The following is a 22,053-nucleotide window of genomic DNA, read 5'->3' as shown; positions in this document are numbered from 1 at the left end:
TACGCCTCAAAAATCCTGTACATATTTGGGTTTTATTATAGACAAAAAAAAAAAAAAAAAAAAACAACAATAATAATAATAATAATTTGAAATAAAATTACCTGACAATAAAAACTATAGAAAAAAAAAAAAAAATAAATAAATAAATTTAGAAGCTTAAAAAGGTGTAAAATAAGGAAGTTTGCTCGGTTTTTGGGTTTACTCACCTCCGCGTGCCAAGCTGTAGATTAAGGCTGGCTACAAACTAAGGATTTTGAGCGATGAAAACTATGACAATACCAAACAATTTAACATGGGTGTTTGATTGGTGGCTAAGCATTATTGATTATGCTGTATGTAAAATAACAGGTGACACTTATGCCATGGAAATATTTACTGATGCCTCAACAACGGGTTGGGGGGCCTCCTGTGGTGAGGATACCGCTTGTGGGCCATGGAGTGAACAAGAACGGCAAATAAATTACTTGGAATTACTTGCAGCCTTTTTAGGACTTTAATATTTTGCGAATAACCTCCAAAATTATTAAATTTTACTTCGAATTGATAATAAGACTGCAAAATCTTATGTCAATAGAATGGGGAGGCATCCAGTTTCCACATTTGACAGGGATAACACAGCAATTATGGAAATGCTGCGAAGTACGTAAAATAACGGTCCATGGTGATTATATTCGCAGTTCAGAAAAAAAAAAAAAAAAAAAATCGCGGATGCAGAATCGCGAAGAACGCATCCTGATATTGAATGGGAGTTATCAAACAACGCTTATATTACAATTACAATGATGTTTGGTATTCCCTCTATAGATTGGTTTGCGAGTAGGATAAATCACAAATGTGACAAATCTTTATACGTTTCATGGTATAAAGATCCGGATGCCTTTGCAATCAACGCATTTACTTTATCGTGGAGTGATTTTTTCTATTACGCATTTCCGCCAATTGTTATTATCTTTAAGACCTTGCGAAAAATAATTAACGATAAGAGAACAGGGATTGTGGTGGCCAACACAACGAAACTTCTGACATAAAAACCATTGATTTTAAATTCACAGGACAATTTGATAATTTCTCATTGTAGTGATCGCGCAGTACGCCGACAGATTACCCTGGTTGTAGGGTTCTTATCCGGACTGCGTCGCTTGCAGACAATACACTTAAACAGTATGACACTTGTTTTAAAAATGGTTTACCTACTGTAAAGATAATGATTTACATATTTATAAAGTTTTGAGATTTCTTTCATATACTTTTGATTCAAATGCTGATATCTGCATCCGTAGATACGGAACAATAAACACTTGTAGATCTGTTCTTTCATTATTTAGGTCAGGATGTAGTTAACAATGATTTAACTAAGAGATACCTAAAATAAGTTTTTCGTTTACCACCTACATTGCCTAAATATAATCTAACATGGAATACTGACCAAGTTTTAGATTATTTATCTGATTGGTACCCTAATAAAATCTAAACCTCGATCAATTGAGCAAAAAATTAATCACCCTGATAGATATAAATAATATTAATTTCACAAGTTCCGAAGTAATAATAAAAATTCCATACTTAATTAAGACTTCATGGTTGGGTGCTTTACAGCCAATATTATACTTACCTTTCTTTTCACAAAGATATGTCAGAAGAATATGTAAATACATTGTTCATTTCATTCCGAGTTTACAGCCAATATTATACTTACCTTTCTTTTCACAAAGATATGTCAGAAGAATATGTAAATACATTGTTCATTTCATTCCGAGAAACTCGTGGGAAAGTCACTTCTCAATTGAGTAGGTGGATCAAAAGTACCTTAAATTTGTGTGGGATAGACACATCCATATTTACTGCTCACAGTACTAGGCATGCATCGATTTCCAAAGTCAGGGCAGGAGTGAGTATAGAAATACTGCAGGGTGGAGCTCAAACTCCTTCGCAAAATACTACAATAGAATAGTATCTAATGAGAATTGTTCAATTAGAGTATTTGCCAATAACGTATTAAATACTTAAAATTTAAATAATTATTGCCTTTACTTAATTATGCAAACCTCATACAAAAGATTAAAGTAATTATATTACAATCATTTAGAAAATTCTTATAATAATGAATTGATAACTTTTATTTATTAATTAATTTGTTAGTGATTTTGTTAAAGTGGTGTTTATCATAAAAGTGATTTTATAATTAGATTGTTACAAAATAATCATTACAAATAAAGTAGATACATATGTTTCATGATAATTACACTCTCTCAACATCTACAATGTGTACATTGCTAATATCTTCGAACGAAGCACGAGAGTAATTAATGATTAAACGAACTTACCTGTACGTGAAGTTCAATCATAATTACTCGAAGGGCTTCGTTCGAAGATATTAGCAACCCTCCCTCCCTTTCATGGACAAGCCATACCCCTAGGCGTGAAACATACGTAAGATAATTATTAATTATTCTACAGCAACAGCTCAGCACTCTCTAAACTTAATGACATGATCGGGGCAGGTGTCGTAACATCGAGTTTTTTTCCTACCTACCTCCGAAATAAAGTGCGAAACGGCGAGTCTAACGTGAAACTACAATGTGTACATTGCTAATATCTTCGAACGAAGCCCTTCGAGTAATTATGATTGAACTTCACGTACAGGTAAGTTCGTTTAATCATTAATTATGAATTATCATCAACATATATAAATGAAAAAGGTGTTATACCTACGAGTTAAGATTCTTTATATTTTACACTGTGGTATTAACACCCTATGTACGAATTGTCGTACACAATACCTACCTCCTATGGTACCGACATCCTATACGGATTGTCATTCTTTGGTACCTCGGGTACTGACATCCTATACGGATTGTCATTTTTTAGTGCCAACCCCACGTAAATCGTGAAGGGAAAAAATTTCGTCAGCCTATATGGTTTGTCAAAGAAAATATGTATCTACCCTCAATAGATACTATTACTCTTTTCAGATGAGGTTGTTGACACTGATGTGGTATATACCCACGAAGATCAATTAGAATAAAGACTCGGCAATAGATATTCCGCTGGATCCGGAATTACTTGAAATTTTAGGAGACGACCCTACCAATGTAAACAAATACGGGGAAGACTTGCACAAAGATTTAAATGCTAGGTGGAACCATATTTTGATAAAAGGGCTTGACAAGGAAGTTAGATCAGAGCTATGCAAACAGTACTTACCCCCACAGAACTGCGGGAATATAAGGGCACCTAAACTTAATCCGGTGATCCAGCATTTCTTAAGCGATGTTAATAAAAAGAAAGAGGTTTTTAATGAAAACAAACAGAATCAGCTGTCCAGCTGTCTGTCAGCTTTGGGTCAAGCTTTAAACAAGATACTGTCTTCAAGGGAAATGCAAATACCATTAGACATAGTCAAGCCGCTCGGAGACGCAGGTCGACTTTTATGTGATTTCCACTTTAGAGAATCGCAGTCTAGACGTTACGCGATTATTAATGTAGTTAACAAGGATCTACGCCATACGCTGAAAAACACTAATATTGACGAATTTTTATTTGGAACTGATTTAGCCAATCAATTGAAATCCCATAAGGAAATAACGAAGGCTGCTTTAGATTTTAAAAATCCTCGGCCTCCATACAAGCCACGAACAGCTGCACCAACTCAAAGGGGAGCTTTAAACTACCGGGGGGCGCTGGGACCGGCCTCGACCCCACTTGCTTACCCGTTGCAGAGACAGCCAACAACCAGCTCGAGAACAGGGACAACATTGAGGGATCGATATCATTGCCGTCCCGAATCGTCGAGTGCGAGGAAGAACAGTGGGCGCGGTCGGGCTACGAGACGATAGCTTCTATATCAAAGGTACCTAACATACAATTATCAGGTAGATTGCGCCTTTTCTATGAGAAATGGGCTGACATATCTAATGACAATGTTGTATTATCATGGATACTTGGTTATAAGATACCTTTCAAAGATAGACCAGTTCAACAATACATACCTAGGTCCTTACGGTCCAGTAAATCTGAAAAACTGGCAATTAATCAATGTGTTGAAAATATGTTAAACTCTGAGGTGATATCTAGTTGTCTTCCATGCAAGGATCAATTTATTTCTCCTATTTTTACCGTGCTAAAGCCAAATGGGAAACATCGATTCATACTGAATTTTAAACAATTAAACAAGTTTATTAAGACATTCCATTTTAAGATGGAGGATCATCGTATGGTCTTAAAATTATTACAAAACAATTATTATATGGCTTCAATTGACTTACAGGACGCTTACTTTTCTCTTTCAATAAATCATAACGATAGAAAGATGTTAAGATTTGAATGGAATTCACGGATTTACGAATTCAATGTACTTCCATTTGGTTTATGTACGGCTCCGTTCGTGTTTACCAAGATAATCAAACCTGTGATTCATTACTTACGTTCTCTGGGCTATATATCAGTAAATTATTTGGATGATTTTTTATGCATTGGCCAAACACGGGAGGAGTGTTTACAAAACGTTAACATTACAAAACATCTTCTGGAATCATTGGGTTTTGTGATTAATATTCAAAAAAGTCAAATGAATCCAACCACATATTGTAAATTTCTTGGGTTTTACTTTGATTCAAAAAGTATGACAATTAATTTACCATTTGATAAAAAGTTACGACTTAAAGACGTGGCTGGAAGGTTTATTAAATTAAAAAAATGCACAATCAGACAGTTCGCCGAATTTATTGGTCTTTTGACATCAGCATGCCCAGCCGTTCAATACGGATGGGTTTACACTAAACTATTTGAGAGGGAAAAGTTTTTGGCTTTAAATTACTCAGATAATTATAATAAAAAGATGATACTTCCCTTAACCTTAAATCCAGATTTAGAATGGTGGATAAATAATATAATGAACTCTTTTTGCCCAATTCGTAATCAAGATTTTAAAAAAGAGATTTTTACAGACGCTTGTTTGACTGGATGGGGGGTAGTGTGTGGAGTGGAATCGGCGGAGGTAATTGGAAAGAATCCGAGATGTCTCTTCATATAAATACCTTGGAACTGAAAGCAGCTTTTAACGGGTTAAAAATATTTGCTGCAGATTTGACACACTGTGAGGTATTATTAAGAATAGATAACACTACTGCCATATGTTATATAAATCGTATGGGGGGTGTTCAACACAAGCACTTAAACGACATAGCACGTGACATATGGCAATGGTGCGAATATCGTCGTTTATTTGTGTATGCTTCCTTTGTTAAATCGGAGGATAATTTTGCTGATTATGATTCTCGCTCAGTTAATATAGACACAGAATGGGAGCTTGCTGATTATGCATTTGAAAAAATCATAAACTCTTTTGGCACACCTGAATTTGATTTGTTTGCGAGTGTACAAAACACAAAATGTCCAAGATTTTCTTCTTGGAAACGTGATCCTGATGCAGAGAAAATAGATGCATTTACTTTCAGTTGGAAGGACATAAATTTTTATGCTTTTCCTCCATTCAGCTTGATACCCAAAGTCTTACAAAAGATTTTATCTGACAGAGCCCAGGGAATTGTAGTAGTACCACTTTTCGAACCCTGATTCCTCGTTACCCGTGACAAACAATGGTAGTCGCAGAAACTACCATCGGAAGTTGATAAAGGCAGACATTTGAAAGATGTACATCGGGGTACAATATTGATATGATATTAAAAAAATACCATTAATAAATAACATAATAAAAGACCACCACTTTTATAGAGACATAACGCCACTGTGTGGCGCCGCCATCAGACTCCTTAGAATCGGTACTTCGTCGTCGCCATTTTACAATATCTTCTAATATAAATAAGAGTACTTTGTAGTGGTACGTTTTGTTTTTTTGTTTTTATTTTTTTTAAAACGGAACTGAACCTAAGTGCCCGGCCTGCCTTATTCATGTTCTAACCTAACCTAACCTACCCAAACCTTTTAAAACTAGTTTGGATTCCTTTAGACCTAAGCCCACCGGCAACTACGACGAACTAAACACTGATCTAGCTATCTGGCTTTCATCAGTGCATCAACAGCAGCATAACTAGTATTAAAATAGTAATGAGTTTTTATTAATGCATATATTCACATTAAATCTTGAATCTAAAGTCTAAAGGAATCCAAACTAGTTTTAGCTTAGGTTTTTGGTTAGGTTAGGTATATGAATAAGACGGGTTCTTCAGACTTAGGTTCAGTTCCGTTAAAAATAAAAAAATAAAGTATTTTCTATTTGGTACTCTTATAAATATATATTATGAAAAATAGCGATTAGTTTCAAAAGTTTTCATTAGTCACATAATGTTAAGGGCGCATATGTTCAGATGAAATGCAATTATAACAATTAATTTTTTAATTTTTTATTAATGCAAATATTCAGATTTAATTTGTTTAAGAACATAAATAAAACTAGAGAGTTCGTAATAACAATATGTATTAGCTAGGTAGCTTGACTGGAACTGACTTTGTCTTACAATATTTCAACATACCCACTTAATTCACTTTATTAAACAACAAAGTAAAAAGTACCTACTCCACATAAATTCTTCTTACATTGTATGTACTTGACTGTATAAAACAAGATTAAATCTTGAATTTAAAGTCTAACGGAATCAAAACTAGATAGTCAGTCAGTTCGTGTATTAAACACCTCGCCCGCTTATTTACGCTTTCGACTAGGGAGACCGAATTGCCCCTGTCCAGTTCGTGGATCGAAACGCGCGGCGTCTATATATACATACTTGATTTTCAAACAAGGTATACACCAAATGGGCTTCAATAAGAGTAAATTGAAACCGCTTTTCTCCGAAACTTTAATCGAATAAAGCCGAAGTTCAAGCAGATGTAGGCCTATGAGCGTAAATTAAAAGTAAAACGAGTAGTGTGTCCCATTTCATTATTTATTTTCTTAAAAACGCCGTCACAAACGGGAGCAGCAGCTGCGCTCGGGCCGGGCGCCCGCGAAAACCACGCGCCGCTGTCGGCGGGCTCGCGGCCAGTGGCGCCGCAGACTTGACGCGGTGCGCGGACGCAGGCGTGGGCGGACTCGTGGCTGGTGGTGCTGCGGACTTGACGCGGCGCGCAGTGGCAGGCGTGGGCGTGGGCGTGGGCGCGGGCAGAGCGGCGCGGGCGGCGGGCGGCGCGTCATCGTAATCAGCCGCGTGGTCGCCGTACTCGCCCGCCTTCAAGCGCACGGAGTTTCTGAGCTGAGTTCCCCCGCGTTACACTCGTCATGGCGGGCGTGGCCTGCGGCGGTGTAACGCTTGCGAACTCCTTCCGAGGGCCAGTAAGGGCCTGTGCAATAATTATTAAATTAACTGTTTGATTTGGTTATTTACCAAGTTATTTGAGTAGATACTATATGGTTCTATAAACATGACCTTAAGCAAATACATCTATTTGAATAAACCTTGTTTGCACATATAGCCCATATGGGAATTTGATAGCCCAGATTGTGCTAACGATATGTAAAGTTTATTTAAAAGATTCTTATTGTATTATTGTATTACCATCTTAAAAATCTAAATGGGTTTTCTCTCATTTCTCAACTATGATAATATGCGATAGATATGATAATAAACGGCAACTAATAAACCATCATTTAAATGGTCTTTTTAAAATCGAAACAATGACACGCGAGACTGAACGTTCATTGCGCTCCTTTGTGGACACAGTTACGAAGAATTTGCGCGCTTTATCTAGCCTTATACAACGGCTGTACTTGATACACATGACATATGTTCACTCACCGCACTAATACAACACTGCACAACACTCTTTGAAAAACTTTTTTATTCGTTGCATTATATCTCTCGTCTTATAGTTATCGTTGAACAAGTCGTTAGCGCGACATTATAGACAAGTGGTGCCATCTAGGTAACGAATTGACAAGGTTAATTCGGAACTAGAGGACGACATCTGCCTTGTTATAGCATATTTATGTATTACATTTAAGATGTGTGAACATTCCGGCCCCCAAAGGACGAAACGTCCTTTAACAGGGTAAAAGTTACAGTTTGAATTAATATTTATTAACAATATGTCAAATTTGAAATCATCGGTCAAGAACGGTTTAAACTTCGTTATCGCACGTATTCAGTGGACAGATTTTAGCTATAGGGCGTTGAAAAATATGACCCTTCTTCTTCAAAGTAACAACGCGAGTTAAACCATCCTTACCCGGGTGTTTTTCCAAAATCCTACCTAAAAGCCACTTTCCGGGAGGAAGCCTCTCATCTTTAACTAGAACAACTGTACCAACGTCGGGTTCAGCTCGTTTATCAGACCATTTATAGCGATTTTGTAACGTGCAAAGGTATTCGGTACTCCAGCGAGACCATAAATTTTGTAACATTTTTTGCAATATTTGCCAGCGATCTAAACGAGATAGAGAGATTTCCTCAAAATTAATCTCCGGAACCGTTATAGGAGCTTCTCCTATTAGGAAGTGTCCAGGAGTGATTGGAGAAGTATCCTCAATTAAACCTAAATCTAAAGTTAATTAACGCAAGCTTCTACTTGACTTAGCAACGTAGTATACTCTTCAAACGTTACTAGCGTCTGACCAATGACGCGCTTCAAATGTGCCTTCACGGACTTGACGCCAGCCTCCCACAATCCACCGAAATGTGGTGTGCCTGGTGGTATAAAATGCCAAGTCGAGTTATCCTTGGCCAACAACTCAGCTATCACTTGAGACTTTCGATTTTTAAATAAGCAATCAAGCGCCCTCGATGCTCCAATCAAATTGGTTGCCCGGTCACTCCAGAGATCACTGCAATGGCCACGTCTTGACGTAAATCTACGAAATGAAGCCAGAAAAGCATTTGTAGAAAGATCACTGACCAATTCGAGGTGAATCGCTTTAGTGACGGTGCGAATGAATAAACAAATATATGCCTTACATGTTCTTTGACATCTTCCGGGGTACAATTTTAAATTGACTGGACCAGCGTAATCTACTCCACTACAGCGGAAGGGCTTACCCGGTCGGACCCGTTGTGCAGGTAATTTTGTCCCATCAATTGATGCAAAGGTGTAGCAGAATGCTTAAAACAGGTAAGACATTTGCGAATAACCTTCTTCACCAAAAGTTTCGCATTTATAATCCAATAATTGTACTGTAAAACATTAAGTGTTAGTTTAGGACCCCCATGCAATGAATGGAGATGAGCATCTTGCACAGTTACTAAAGTAAAATGGCAATGCGCAGAAAGCAGAATGGGCGGTCTGAACTAAAAGAAGCATTATAAAGGCGTCCAGTTACACGCAAAATGTTGTCTTTGTCAAGAAAACGTACAAGTTGTTTCAGAACACTATTCTTTGGAATTAAGTATCCTTTTCGTAAAATCTATTTCTTTTCCAAAATAAAGTTCCAGGCGGATGCAAGTGTTACGAGACCCTCTCAATTCCGCAACAGTTAAATGCTGAGAAAAGAAGCAGGTATCTGTTCGATTTTTCGCAACATCAATAGCAGACTTACATTTTTGAACAAATCTAAAAACATAGGCAGTCACACGAATCAATTTACATAATTTTGAATATCATTTTAAATAGTGTTCAGAAAAACATCGTTCAGTTAGATTAGTAGTAAGTGCTTTTACAGATTGCGTTTTACGTTCTAAAGTTGTTTCAAGTAAATCAAAATTTTTATATTCTATGTAAATAGATTTTCTTAAAAAGGTTGGGCCATTCCACCATAGTTCCAGATTGTCAAATTTTTCAGGAGTAATTCCACGTGAAGCGCAATCAGCTGGATTATCCTGTGAGTTGACATGGTGCCACTGGCTACTATTTAGGATATTTAAAATTTCAGTAGTACGGTTAGCAATAAAGGTTTTCCAGATATTGGGTGATTTTCGTAACCAGGCCAAAACTATGGTCGAATCTGTCCAGGCACAAATACAATGATCAGGAATACTTAAACTCAACCAACAACCTTTAACATATTAGCTAATAATACAGCCCCACAGAGTTCAAGACGAGGTAACGATATTTGTTTTACAGGTGATACTTTGGTACGAGCAAGAATCAAACTTATTTCAATGTTATCACCTTCTACAACTCTGAGGTACACAACTCCGGCGTATGCTAAACAGGATGCGTCGCTGAATCCATGCAGCTCAAGTTTGAATGAATGAATGAATACACTTTTATTGTACACCAAAGAAACAAAAAGTAGTTACAAAGATATAAATACAAATCAAGAGAGTACAATTTGGTGGCCTTATCGCTACATAGCGATTTCTTCCAGGCAACCAATGGCGTAAAAGGAAAAAACATAGAAAAGAGGTAGGTGGTGCAATAAATAAGATTTAAAAATGATACAAATATATAAATATAAATAAAATATAAATATATATATATAAATATAACTATAATATATATAAATATATTACATATAAATACAAATAAAATATATAACATAAATATCTATATAAATATATTACCTATAACATCCCCAATTAGTATGAAATACATAAATAATTCAAATTACACACTTAAAATGATTCGCTTCAGCGTTGTTCGGCTGAAAGAGACAAATAATGATCCTTCACTAGTTTCTTGAAGGTCCCAATCGATTGTGCCTCATATCTAACGGCAAGGCGTTCCATATTTTAATAGCCTGAACCGTAAATGATCCGTTGAAGAAGGAGGATTTGTGACCAGGCACCTTCAAGACTAACTTCCTCGTAGAACGAAGTTCGTCTGGGAGTCCTACGAATTGAAACCTCTCTTTCAGGTAAAGAGGAGTAGAAGGATGAAATAAAACACAGTACAGAATAGAAACAATGTGCAAATTCCGGCGAAGTCTGATAGGTAACCACTTGAGACGAGACCGAAATTGAGAAATATGATCATATTTGCGCAACCCAAATATGAAACGAATGCTAGAATTCTGGAGTCTCTCAAGTTTATTTAACTGATCTTCAGTTAAGTTAACATAGCTTGCGTCAGCGTAGTCAAGAATGGGAAGGAGTAGAGTCTGTGCGAGCATAATTTTGGTAGGTATAGGAAGTAAATACCGAAGACGACGCAAAGAGCCTAGAGCTGCAAATGTCTTTCAAGTTTATTGTTTGTTTGAGTCATTCCTAACCACCGTGGTAGTTGTATACAATTCATCGTTCTTAGACTAGTAAGATAAGTTTCCCATTAAATTTTAAAAATCTTTAGGAAGTTCATCATCCCAGTTTAAGCCAGCTTGCCATAGTTTTTGCATAAAAATCTTTAAAACAATAATAAGTGGTGCAAGCCAACCTAATGGATCAAACGTTTTAGCTATCACAGACAATACTGTCCGTTTTGTGAAAGTTGTGTGATTCTGACAATCTACATAAACCTTCAGTTCGAAAACATCCAGTTGTGGTTTCCGAGTAACTCCAAGGGCTTTAATAGATTCATCTAATTTGATATTTACCGTGTTCTGTGTTACCTTAAGCGTTTGTGGGATTTTACTCAAAACTAAATCACTATTGGATGCCCATTTGTGCAATGGAAATCCGCCACAAGCGAACAATTCGGTGACGCACCTTTGCAGTTCTATAGCGTCTGTTTCATTGTTTGTTCCAGTGAGCAAATCATCCATGTAGACATCAGTTCTTAGAATCTGAGACTCTATGGGAAAGTTTGGACTTTCATCTTCAGCTAACTGTCGTAGAGTTTTTATGGCAAGATATGGAGCACAAGAGGTTCCATAAGTAACGGCAAGTAATCTATATTCTCGAATCTCGTCATTTGGATCTTCTCGCCATAAAATTGTTTGATATTTAGTATCCTCGAGAGTCACTTTTATTTGTCGATACATGTTTTGAACGTCAGCTACTAAACATATTTTGTGCCGTCGCCATCTAGTGACGAGATTTCTTAAATCTTGTTGAAGTGGAGGACCAATTAATAGCGCATCGTTTAAAGCAGTTCCATTTCCAGGTCGAGAACTCCTATCAAAGACTACTTTGAGTTTATGGCCAGTAAGTGACTCCTTAACGACGGCGTGATGTGGCAAGTAGTATTTTTTAACGTTTCCATTGTTTTCTTGTAACTTATCTATGTTTTTTTTCTTTTCAGGTACCATCTCTTCTTCAGGGATTTCTTCCATATGGCCTTGTGACTTATATTGTCGCAAGAATTGAAAATATTTCTCCTTAAATTCAGGGTTACGTGCGAATTTCTTCTCCATCTGAAGTAAACGTCTGTCAGCAAGAGGTTTGGAATCTCCGAGGTTTGTTTTATATTCATCTTTGAACGGTAAGCGTACTTCATACGTTCCATTTTCATTATGTGTGTGTGTTTCTTTATAGTGATTTTCACATTTATGGTCTAGTATAGTTAAGGGTTTATCCTTTAGTGATAGTTCTTCGATCACCCAAAATCTTCTTAGTAAATGGTCAACATCAACTAGTGTAGTGCTAACAGTGATATGGTGATCAGGAAGATCAACCAATGATTTAGTGCTTCCTGAAACTAACCAACCAATTCGTGTGTTTTGTGAGATCCGTGTCGGGGTAATCTTTCTTGCAAGATTGTGGCATAAGCATCAGCTCCCAGTAATACGTCAATTTGTCCAGGTCGATTAAACTGAGGGTCGGATATTGAGATACTAGTGAGACCTGGCCATATTGAAATTCAAAAATTCAAAATTCAAAATTAATTTATTTCAAGTAGGCCTAATACAAGCACTATTGAAACGTCAAGTCTGTCCGTGTGTAGTGACTCTACCCCCGGTTCGGAAGGCAGATTCTACCGAGAAGAAGCCGGCAAGAAACTCAGCAGTTGCTCTTTTCCAACATCAAAAATTTACATTTTAAAATTCATTTTTCTATCTTGTGAGAGATGAAAGCGGAGCCGGATGCTTCCAAGCAACCTTGTCATTAAGAAACTCATCAATTGTACCAACCTCGCTGTAATAAATGTGTTTTAACACATTCTTAAAACTTATGCATTGGTAGGTCCAAAATTACCTTAGGAATCATATTATAAAAGCGTATACTCAGTCCCACAAATGACTTCTGCACCTTTCGCAGACGATATGCAGATGTCACTAATTCATGACCATTTCTTGTAAGTCGACTGTTTATATCCACTTTTTGTTTATAAAGACTAATATGTTGTCTTACAAATACTATATTGATATAAATATGTAAAGAAAGTATATTTCTTTAGAGTTTCAATATTGTATAATTTAAATTCTCCCGCGCTCCAAGCCGTCGGCAAAGCAGTTCAAAAGTTATAATAAAACAGTAACAAATATGGCAGTCAGAAAAAGACAATTTTGATGTGTCATTGTGCGTGACTTATAACGGATAACGGAATAAATCAAAAAACCATTTGTGAATTTACTTAAGAAATAAACTTTAAATGTCGTTTCTTTGTTTTTACAGGTAGGAGTGATTAGGCAGTTGACGAAATCATACGAAGTAAACTAAAAACCTATTATAAATATATTGTGAGGCTACCGTAAGTATACCAATTTCTTTAAATTTTTCACGGAGAGATTCACGTGATTTAAGTTTATATATTGACCGTACAGCTCTTTTCTGCAATATGAATATAGTTTCAATATCAGCACCTTTGCCCCATAATAAGATCCCGTAAGACATCACACTATGAAAGTACGCGAAGTAAACAAGTCTTGCTGTTTCTACGTCAGTAATCTGTCTAATTTTCCACTGGTCATGCCCAGAAAAACTGTGGAATCTTCCATTTTTAGTGAATCTCCATTTATTATTATATTTTTATTACCTTTCTTTACATTTGGTAAAATAAATTCCACACACTTCTTCCAGTAGGTACATTCGGTATTTACGGTAGAAGTGAGAATTTAGGTTTTTGAGGGAGGTGCCAAGGGCTGCGTAGTAGATTCCTTTTTGTGATTAGTGTGCACCATTTCTATTACTCGAAAACGTCCCTCCAGATAAGATGACAGTTGAATATAGATAGGTAGCTCAGTCGATGAACCCAAAATTTGTGAGTTTCGATGTCTAACTTGGAGACTAGGAGATGAACGACCTAAGGATCCCAGGAGGAGGTATCAATTTCAAAATTTGAAAGACTGTTCAAGCATTCATTTGTTGTATCGAGAAGATCTTTTAACCCTTTTGAGCATTCTTTCGTTAGTTTCTTCTGGCCAAGTAATCGACCTAAAATAGTATTCACAATAATTCTCGGATTGCTATATCTATTTACTAAACATTTCCAGGCATTGAAAAAATTAACCGCTGTTATATCCAAATGACGTAACAGTTGCTCAGCTTCCCCTTTTAGACTTGTGCGTAAATAGTGATGTTTCTGGATGTCACTTAACATTGGATCATTATCCACTAGAGAAGTAAACATGTCTTTGAAATATATCCAATCTCGATAATTTCCGGTAAATGTGGGTATGTTTATTGTTAGCAACTTGGAGGTAGAACTTGAAATTTGTGTCGATATAACGCGTTTAGTACATAGACCATTTTTTTCCTTTAAAATTGTTTAAAATTCCAAATAACACTATTCTATTTTATTATATATTTCGTTGCTACTTTTCTTGTCTTGTTTTGATAAATCATCTTGTGAGAGTATATTTCTATTCTCTTTCCGAACTTGTATAAAATAATCTTCTAAAAGTTCTTTTCGCGTTTCTAAATAACTAAGTGTACAACGCGACTGCGAAGTTTTCTTAAAATTGACATATAATCGGTTTACTGATTCATATAACTCTTTAAGTAATGAAAGAGCAACGTTCTTTTCACTGTCCGACATGATGTTCGCAAGGTGTGTTCGTAAGTAGAAACAGAGAACTTGTAAAAAATTTCGTAGTTCACTGAAGTTAAAATTTCCAAACCGTAGTAAAATAAACTAAGACCGTTCACTAATGAATTTTTCAAAGTCTTTTATACGCGTAAATTTTCTAAGTCGTAGAATACTGATAATGAATTTTTCTAAGTCTGTAAATCACTAAAATATACTAAGTCTTTGAACACTTCGAATTTTTAAAGTCTAAATTCTAATGCACTTTACTTACAGTTTATCCGGCTAACGAATAGGATAAAGACCAGATTGCTTAGGTGATTCCAACAAAATGGCTAAGCAGCGTTTTTTAAGTTTGGAAACTTTTGCATATATAAAGCGCTTTTTAATTTACGAAACAAGAGGAACAGGCATACAGATAATATAACTTTAGAAATAAATATATATCCAATAGAATTTAGCTCACTTGAAAATCTAATATTTTAACATTAACGCCTTTCTATCCAACGTTTAACGGCCTGAACCGTAAAGGATTTCTAAAAAAAAATAGGACCAGGCACCTTAAGGATAAACCTCCTCGTAGAGCGAGCTTGCTGAAACAAGATCCAGTACAGAATATAAAAAATATGCAAATAATTAATATGGTGATATTTGCGGAACACAATATAAATAGAATGCCAGTTTGTGCCATAAAACTTTTTTGAATACGTCGTAGGAATAATGACTAATATACCTTAAAATCAGCGCGGTTCGGCTCAAACTCATGCCACGGCTGCGGGCCGGGCGCACGCTCCTCGTCGAAGGCGGGCGACGTGCGGGGCGGCGCGGGGAGGCGCGGGGCGTCGGCACTATCGGTGTTTGCAGGCGGCGCGGGCGCTGAGGGCGGCGCGGGCGCTGAGGGCGGCGCGGGCGCTGAGGGCGGCGCGGGCGCTGAGGGCGGCGCGGGCGCTGAGGGCGGCGCGGGCGCTGAGGGCGGCGCGGGCGCTGAGGGCGGCGCGGGCGCTGAGGGCGGCGCGGGGGCGGTGGGCAGCGTGTCGCTCTCCGGCTCGGGCGGCAGCAGGCGATACTCGACGCAGTCGGCGTCGCACTCGCCTCTGTCGTGATTAAGCAATAAAATTATACTTTTGGTCAACATAAATAAATTGGCTGTAGTTATATGGCAAATGATGTTGATGATATGTTGATGACCTATGGTTCTGAAACATGGTCGTTAACTATGGGCCTCATAAGAAGGCTCAGAGTCACTCAGCGGGCGATGGAGAGAGCTATGCTCGGAGTATCTCTACGCTATCGAATCAGAAATGTGGAGATTCGTAGAAGAACCGGATTAACCGACACAGCTCAACGAGTCGCGTAGCTGAAATGGCAATGGGCCCGGCACATAGTTCGAAGAAAGGATGGACGTTGGGGTCCCAATGTGCTGGAATGGCAGCCCCGAACGGGTAAGCGCAGCTTTGGTCGACCCCCAACGAGGTGGACACGACATTAAGCGCGTCGCAGGTAGCCGCCGGATCCAAGCGGCATAGAACCGTGGAATTTGGAACTCCATACAAAAGACCTATGTCCAGCAGTGGACGTCTTTCGGTTGATATGATGATGATGATGATGATATGGCAAAAAATATCTTAGCGGTTTCATTGAACGTTAACGAAAATTACGCCAGCGCGCCTCGCTGTGCGGCCGCAGCTCCGCCACGCCAGCCGCTCCTACCGTTCGCACTGCCGCAGCCCCGCCCCGCCAGCCGCTCCTACTGTCCGCGTCATTGCAGCCCCGCCCCGCCAGCCGCTCCTACTGTCCGCGTCATTGCAGCCCCGCCCCGCCGGCCGCTCCTACCGTCCGCACTGCCGCAGCGTGAGTGCGCAGCTCAGGAAGCGCCGCCAGCGCGCCACGCTGTGAGCCGCGAGCGCGCGGCCGCAGCCCGCGGGCGCGGCGGGGCGCAGCGCGCTCAGCACGCCGCACAGTTGGCCGCCGCACACGACGCCGCCGCCCAGATCGCGCTGCGCACGGAAGCTCTCAGTCAGGAAAATCATACCATTCCAACTTCGAATTTTACCCAAAATATATACCTAATTAAATGGCTATCATACTAGAAAATGACCAGGCGTTAAGTAATCTAGGTCTCCGCCTAAAGCTGTCGAGTCTACCATCATTTGTTTACCCGGCTGTGGCATAGCATCTAACGCATAATAAACATTGGCCGTAGTATCTTTTAATACTTTGTCCTCCTTCAACATAGCAGTATTTGCTTGGTTTGTCTGTTTTAATTAATCTACTTTCCACTCTTACTACTCCATTATCATTTGATTCTATATCCTCCGGTATAAAATTAGTCAATTCACATTTTGCTAAAACGCGTTTTTCTACATATGTTTCAAGTATATCGGGCAGGGAGAGACCATTTTATACAGAAATTGCGGTCCTTTCGACAACAAATCGCAGTTTACTTAGGCATATGCCTCTAGAAGCTGCATTGGCGGGGTTTTCTTTTGTTGAAGGGTTACTATGAGTTAGACGTGTCTATCTGTTTGTATGTTTGTGTGTGCGTGTGTTACATATTTTTTTAACAACTACCTCAATATGGATATCAAAAAAGTAGAATACTATCATTATCAATACAAAATAGCCTAAACTACACATCGCAGTAGATAGTAATAACAGCACAGAGGACGCTGCTGCCTTCTCTCCGTTATATTACCTTACTCGGCTCGTACGACAGCCGCGGGAAGAGGAGCGGAGGTTACAACGGTATTCTGATCTGCCAACTCTCATACATACACTACGATAAATTTCAAATACAACATGGTCGCTACCACAAATTCGAATAACATTTTTATTATCACCTCCATTTTAACAATTGAAGATGTAGTTTCTGCAAACAGTATACACAAAAAAAAGAAAAGGACCTCAAATTGAGCCGCATCGTGCATAACCTTGGCGGAACGTCCAGCAAGTAGGAACGTGTATAAGCGCTTTAGTTTAAGAAAAAGGGTACGCCGTCGAGGCATTACTCGTGGGGAGCCCACGGGACAGATTACGCAGGCTCACCTCGCACATCTCGTCGCCCTCCAGGCACAGCAGGCCGGGCGCCGCGCAGCGCACTAGTGCCAGCTGCACCACGCGGAAGCGCGCGCGCCCGCCCGCGCCGCCGCGTGCCGCCGCCGCGCGCACCGCCTGGCACTGCGCCGCGCCGGGCGCGCGCGAGGCCACTACGATGGGCCGCGCGCGCGCCGCCGCGCCGAACGGCGCCTCCAGCTCCACCACCGCCGGGCCCGGCGCCGCGCCCGGCGGCAGCGCCACGCGCAGCACGCGGCGCGCGCCCGCGCCCGGCGCCGCGGGCCCGCGCGCGCCCGCCAGCGCCGCCGCCAGCGCCCACAGCTGGCCGCGCACCCGCCCGCGCGCGCACGCGGCGGACGTGAGCCCGGCAAGCCGCGACACCAGCGACGCGGCGCACTGCCAGCGGTCCTCGTGCTCCAGCAGCATCTAAACGCAGGGGGATAGCGCGAGTGGTCGCTTACTACCCGAGTACATACGACCCAAACCTGCAGTTTTATATTTAACTAGCTGTCCTTGGCTTTGCCCGCGCAAATTACGAAACGCAGTGTACAGATACCAAACACGAAGTATTACCGGAACTGCCATGGATACAAAACTATGATATTAAGTACAGAGAGCTTTACTCACCGACTATCTGAAACCTACAATCACGTAAACATTGCCAATCACAAATGCCCGTCCCGAGGAACAACTCCGTTTTGTCCTATATAAAATCTTTGAATTTCCTATATCTAATGACTGCTATAATGATGTGTGGCCTAACAGCAGGGGTTGACTAGAAGAACATCTACATTCATAAAACTGGTTAAGCAACATTGACCCAGGTCAGTAAATGTATGGGTGCCCGTCTTTGGAAGTTTGAAAGATAGTTTGGTATTCATCAGTCCTTTGAAGCTTTAAGTGAGGGGTTTATATTAACCAAGAAAATTTCTAATATTTTTCATTTAGTCCTAACACTGAAGTCCTCATGAATATGCCAACAATTCATGTATTCAGTATTGTTAAGCCTTGAGTTAGGGAGTTAGCTGCTATCCACTGAGGAGTTCTGTCCTCTGTCTCCGACTATGTTCATCAGATCTACACGAAATTTGACAAAACTAAACTGATAGTACAACATATCTTAAAAATTATGTACCTTAATTATCGTACTTTCATTCCGTCTTTCAAAGGAACTGAGCTAGCTGAATTTCGGGATACTGATTGTATTCTATGTTCTATGTCCTACCTTATAGTAAATTTCAATTTTTAACAATTTCACCCGACGGAATCCATACAAGGTGTGTTTTTGAGCAATACAACCACTTGGACTCTTCAACAATCCATCGTTGATTATTCTCGCATACACATCGGCCCCTAGCAAGATGTCCACCGTATTAGGTATGCTGCACGCAGGGTCTCCTAGTGTCATTTGTTTCCATTCTGGCCTGGATTTGTAATTTTGTACAATATATAATCTCTTATGAACAGAGTGAAGTGCGGTTCAAATCTTGAACGTATTCTAACTTCAATCATGACTTAGTCCGTACCTGGCTGCCTTCACTAAGTCCTGAGACCACTCCGCTGATTTTAATTCTCTTCAGTCCAGCTAAATGGCCAAGATCTTCGGCTACGAATGTGGCTTGTGATCCCAGGTCAATAAGGGCACGGTAGACACGTGTTTTATTATTCTTCCAGGCCATATTTACAAGTGTTGTAGCGAGTAATACTTGACTAGGTTTACCTATTTACAAAGTGTGTAATAATGTTCTTCTCTTCTAGTCCTTACCTTGATCGGTATCTATCTCCTTCTTCTCAGGATAAAATAGCAAGTGGTGCTTTTTCCTGCATCCACTGATTCTACAGAATGTATTTCTGTTACAGTAAATTTATAAGGTGGGTAAATAATTAAACTTTTGATAACTATACATTCATGACATTGAGTTGGTGGGTATATTGATATAAATACGACTGCATAATCGATGCACGGCAGTCCTACATGGACTCAAATGATGCAAAGATACCTCCCGGTGTCTTAGTCGTTTATCATTTGTTAAACACTTCATGGTTCGGAATTAAACAGTTGAAATACAGGCGATTTCCTTGAGCTTTGCTCTTGACTATAATCTTGTTTTGCAAACTCTTTACATTGATATAGGTAGTGATCGCTCTTGCAAAATACGCATTGAATTGTATTTAGAATTTTAGAACCTGTGCCTCACATTTCAAAAGATAGGAATCTGGTTTCCTAGAATTGACACAACATCTGAAAAATTGGTAACTCATCACATTCATTAGATATGTGCTGCTCCCATAATCTGTGACTGGTTGGATTTAGCTTTGTGACAGTTATGTATACGATAATAATATCCCAAGTATCAGTCACGATTCCAACGTTGCTCAACGAATTAGGACATTCAGATGTAGTATCCAGTATTTGTTTTAGAAGCTGTGCTGATTCGATAGTTATGGCTTTTATTCCAAATAATCTCTTTAAGTTAAAATTGAATCTACCTAAACGTGAAAATTAAAAGTCTATTTGTTTGATTGCAACAATAAAGTTTTCAAAGTGACAAATAATTTGAGTTCCAGTCATAAAATGTCTTATTCAATTATTGTTTACGTCTTACTTTACTACACACTTGTACAATATCTGGTATTGAACTAACTTTATATAAATATACATGGGTACTTACATTCTGGAAATAACACAACGATAGCGCGATCCCAGAGGGTGATCACGCCATCTGTTGACAGAGAAGGTAAACTGCGCAAACTTTGCTTCCCCTGTAAATGCGTAATTGCAGCGGTCATGTCCTTCAGTAGGAAGGACAAAGTGACCAACACTTTCACAATGCTCTCCAATACTATACATTGTGTATATTCAAAGACCTAACACACCGTCATACCAATATGTATTGAAATCCGTTCCAAAGACGGGCATAGCTATCACAAAACCATTTCTAATGCATCTGGAACTGGACCGCGCAGTAGTCACCATGAAGGGCACGTTGTCGCTGTCGTCATTGTCTGCGAGCAGCACGGCGCGCGAGCTAGCCGCCGGTGCCGCCAGCAGCGCGGCCGAAGCTAGCAGGAGCACTCTCGCGTACATAGTCCGCGTGGGCGGCGAACGCGTGCATACGAGGGACTGCTCACTATTGAACACGTACTCGTCGGACCCCGCTGACTGTATTGGATGAAATTAAACCGCAGTTCTGTATCCTATACTACGAACATTGTAGACTACGACGTATCCAAAATATTAAAGTAGCTATCCAAAATTTTCCTTTTGAAGAGGATCGCAGGACATCCGTCAGATTTCTTCTTTTTAAGTTATAACTCGTAGAATATTAGACAATAGCAAAGTGACGGGTATATTCTTTGAAATCTGTTTTTCGCTCCTAACGTAGTGTTGATATGCTCATTACACTGAATAACACTGAAAAATAGCACAGCCAGTAGACACAGTTTTTGGGACGCTATCTATGGCTCGCACTCATCGGGCAGGCTTCGTAAAATACTCATAAAACAACGCGACGCGAATTTAGTTATAGAAAAATGTCTCGTGAAGACGCAGATAAGACACAATGCGTTATTGTATAAAATATTTCAACAATAGCTCATCGTGTTCAGACGATCTCTCATGTTCTATAAAATCGGTATCTTCTCTGATTAACAAATATGTTAAACAGAGCAGTGAGGTGATTATTAATAGACTATATATTAAGCTGGAAACTGAAACGGCTGGCCTCGCTACCTCGATCATTAACAAGCTCGGCAAACACCCAATCATCCCATCAGATACGGTGCCTTTTAACTCACTCATGTTCTATCAAACTGACGTTATTGAAGTCCATGGAATCATCTTAAAGCTAAAATCACGTAGTATTCGACAAAATGGGCTTTTATTAAAAGATTTAAAAACTTACTCGCAGGCTCGCGGAGCCTATTGTGCACCTAATTAAAGTGAGCTTATCTACTGAAGTTTTCCCAGATGTCTTTAAACAGGCTGTTGTTACCTCAGTTGATAAAAACGGTGGCAAAAAGATCGATTCGAACTTTACACCCATTTCGCTGCTGAGTGTAGTGAGCAAGATTTTGAAAAAGGTAGTTAGCAAAATATCTTGGAAAGTTTAAAATGCTTGCTCCAAACCAATTCGGCTGTAGGTCTTAAAGATCTACCTTAGACGCGGTTTTTGAAGTTACCAGTTAACACCATACCATATAACCAGCAATCTCGATGGTGGCAAAAAATGCCTTGGTATATTCTTATACCTACAAAAAGCCTTTGAC

General features: G+C 39.4%; 1 protein-coding gene across 1 annotated transcript; it reads right to left on the bottom strand.

Moving 5' to 3' along the window:
- Window positions 1-6,902: 6,902 nt before the first annotated feature.
- LOC120630171 (skin secretory protein xP2-like) lies at window positions 6,903-21,586 on the bottom strand. Its single transcript, XM_039899324.1, has 6 exons — window positions 21,518-21,586; window positions 20,759-20,947; window positions 17,776-18,210; window positions 16,564-16,727; window positions 15,464-15,824; window positions 6,903-7,184 (listed from the first exon to the last, which is right to left on the bottom strand). Exons 1-6 carry the CDS (start codon window positions 21,584-21,586, stop codon window positions 6,903-6,905), a joined length of 1,500 nt encoding a protein of 499 aa, XP_039755258.1.
- Window positions 21,587-22,053: the final 467 nt, after the last annotated feature.

This window comes from Pararge aegeria, chromosome 15 (assembly GCF_905163445.1).
Source record: "Pararge aegeria chromosome 15, ilParAegt1.1, whole genome shotgun sequence".
Taxonomy (NCBI): domain Eukaryota; kingdom Metazoa; phylum Arthropoda; class Insecta; order Lepidoptera; family Nymphalidae; genus Pararge; species Pararge aegeria.
Note: the sequence above shows the minus strand (reverse complement) of the source record. Positions and strands in the feature narration are given on the sequence as shown.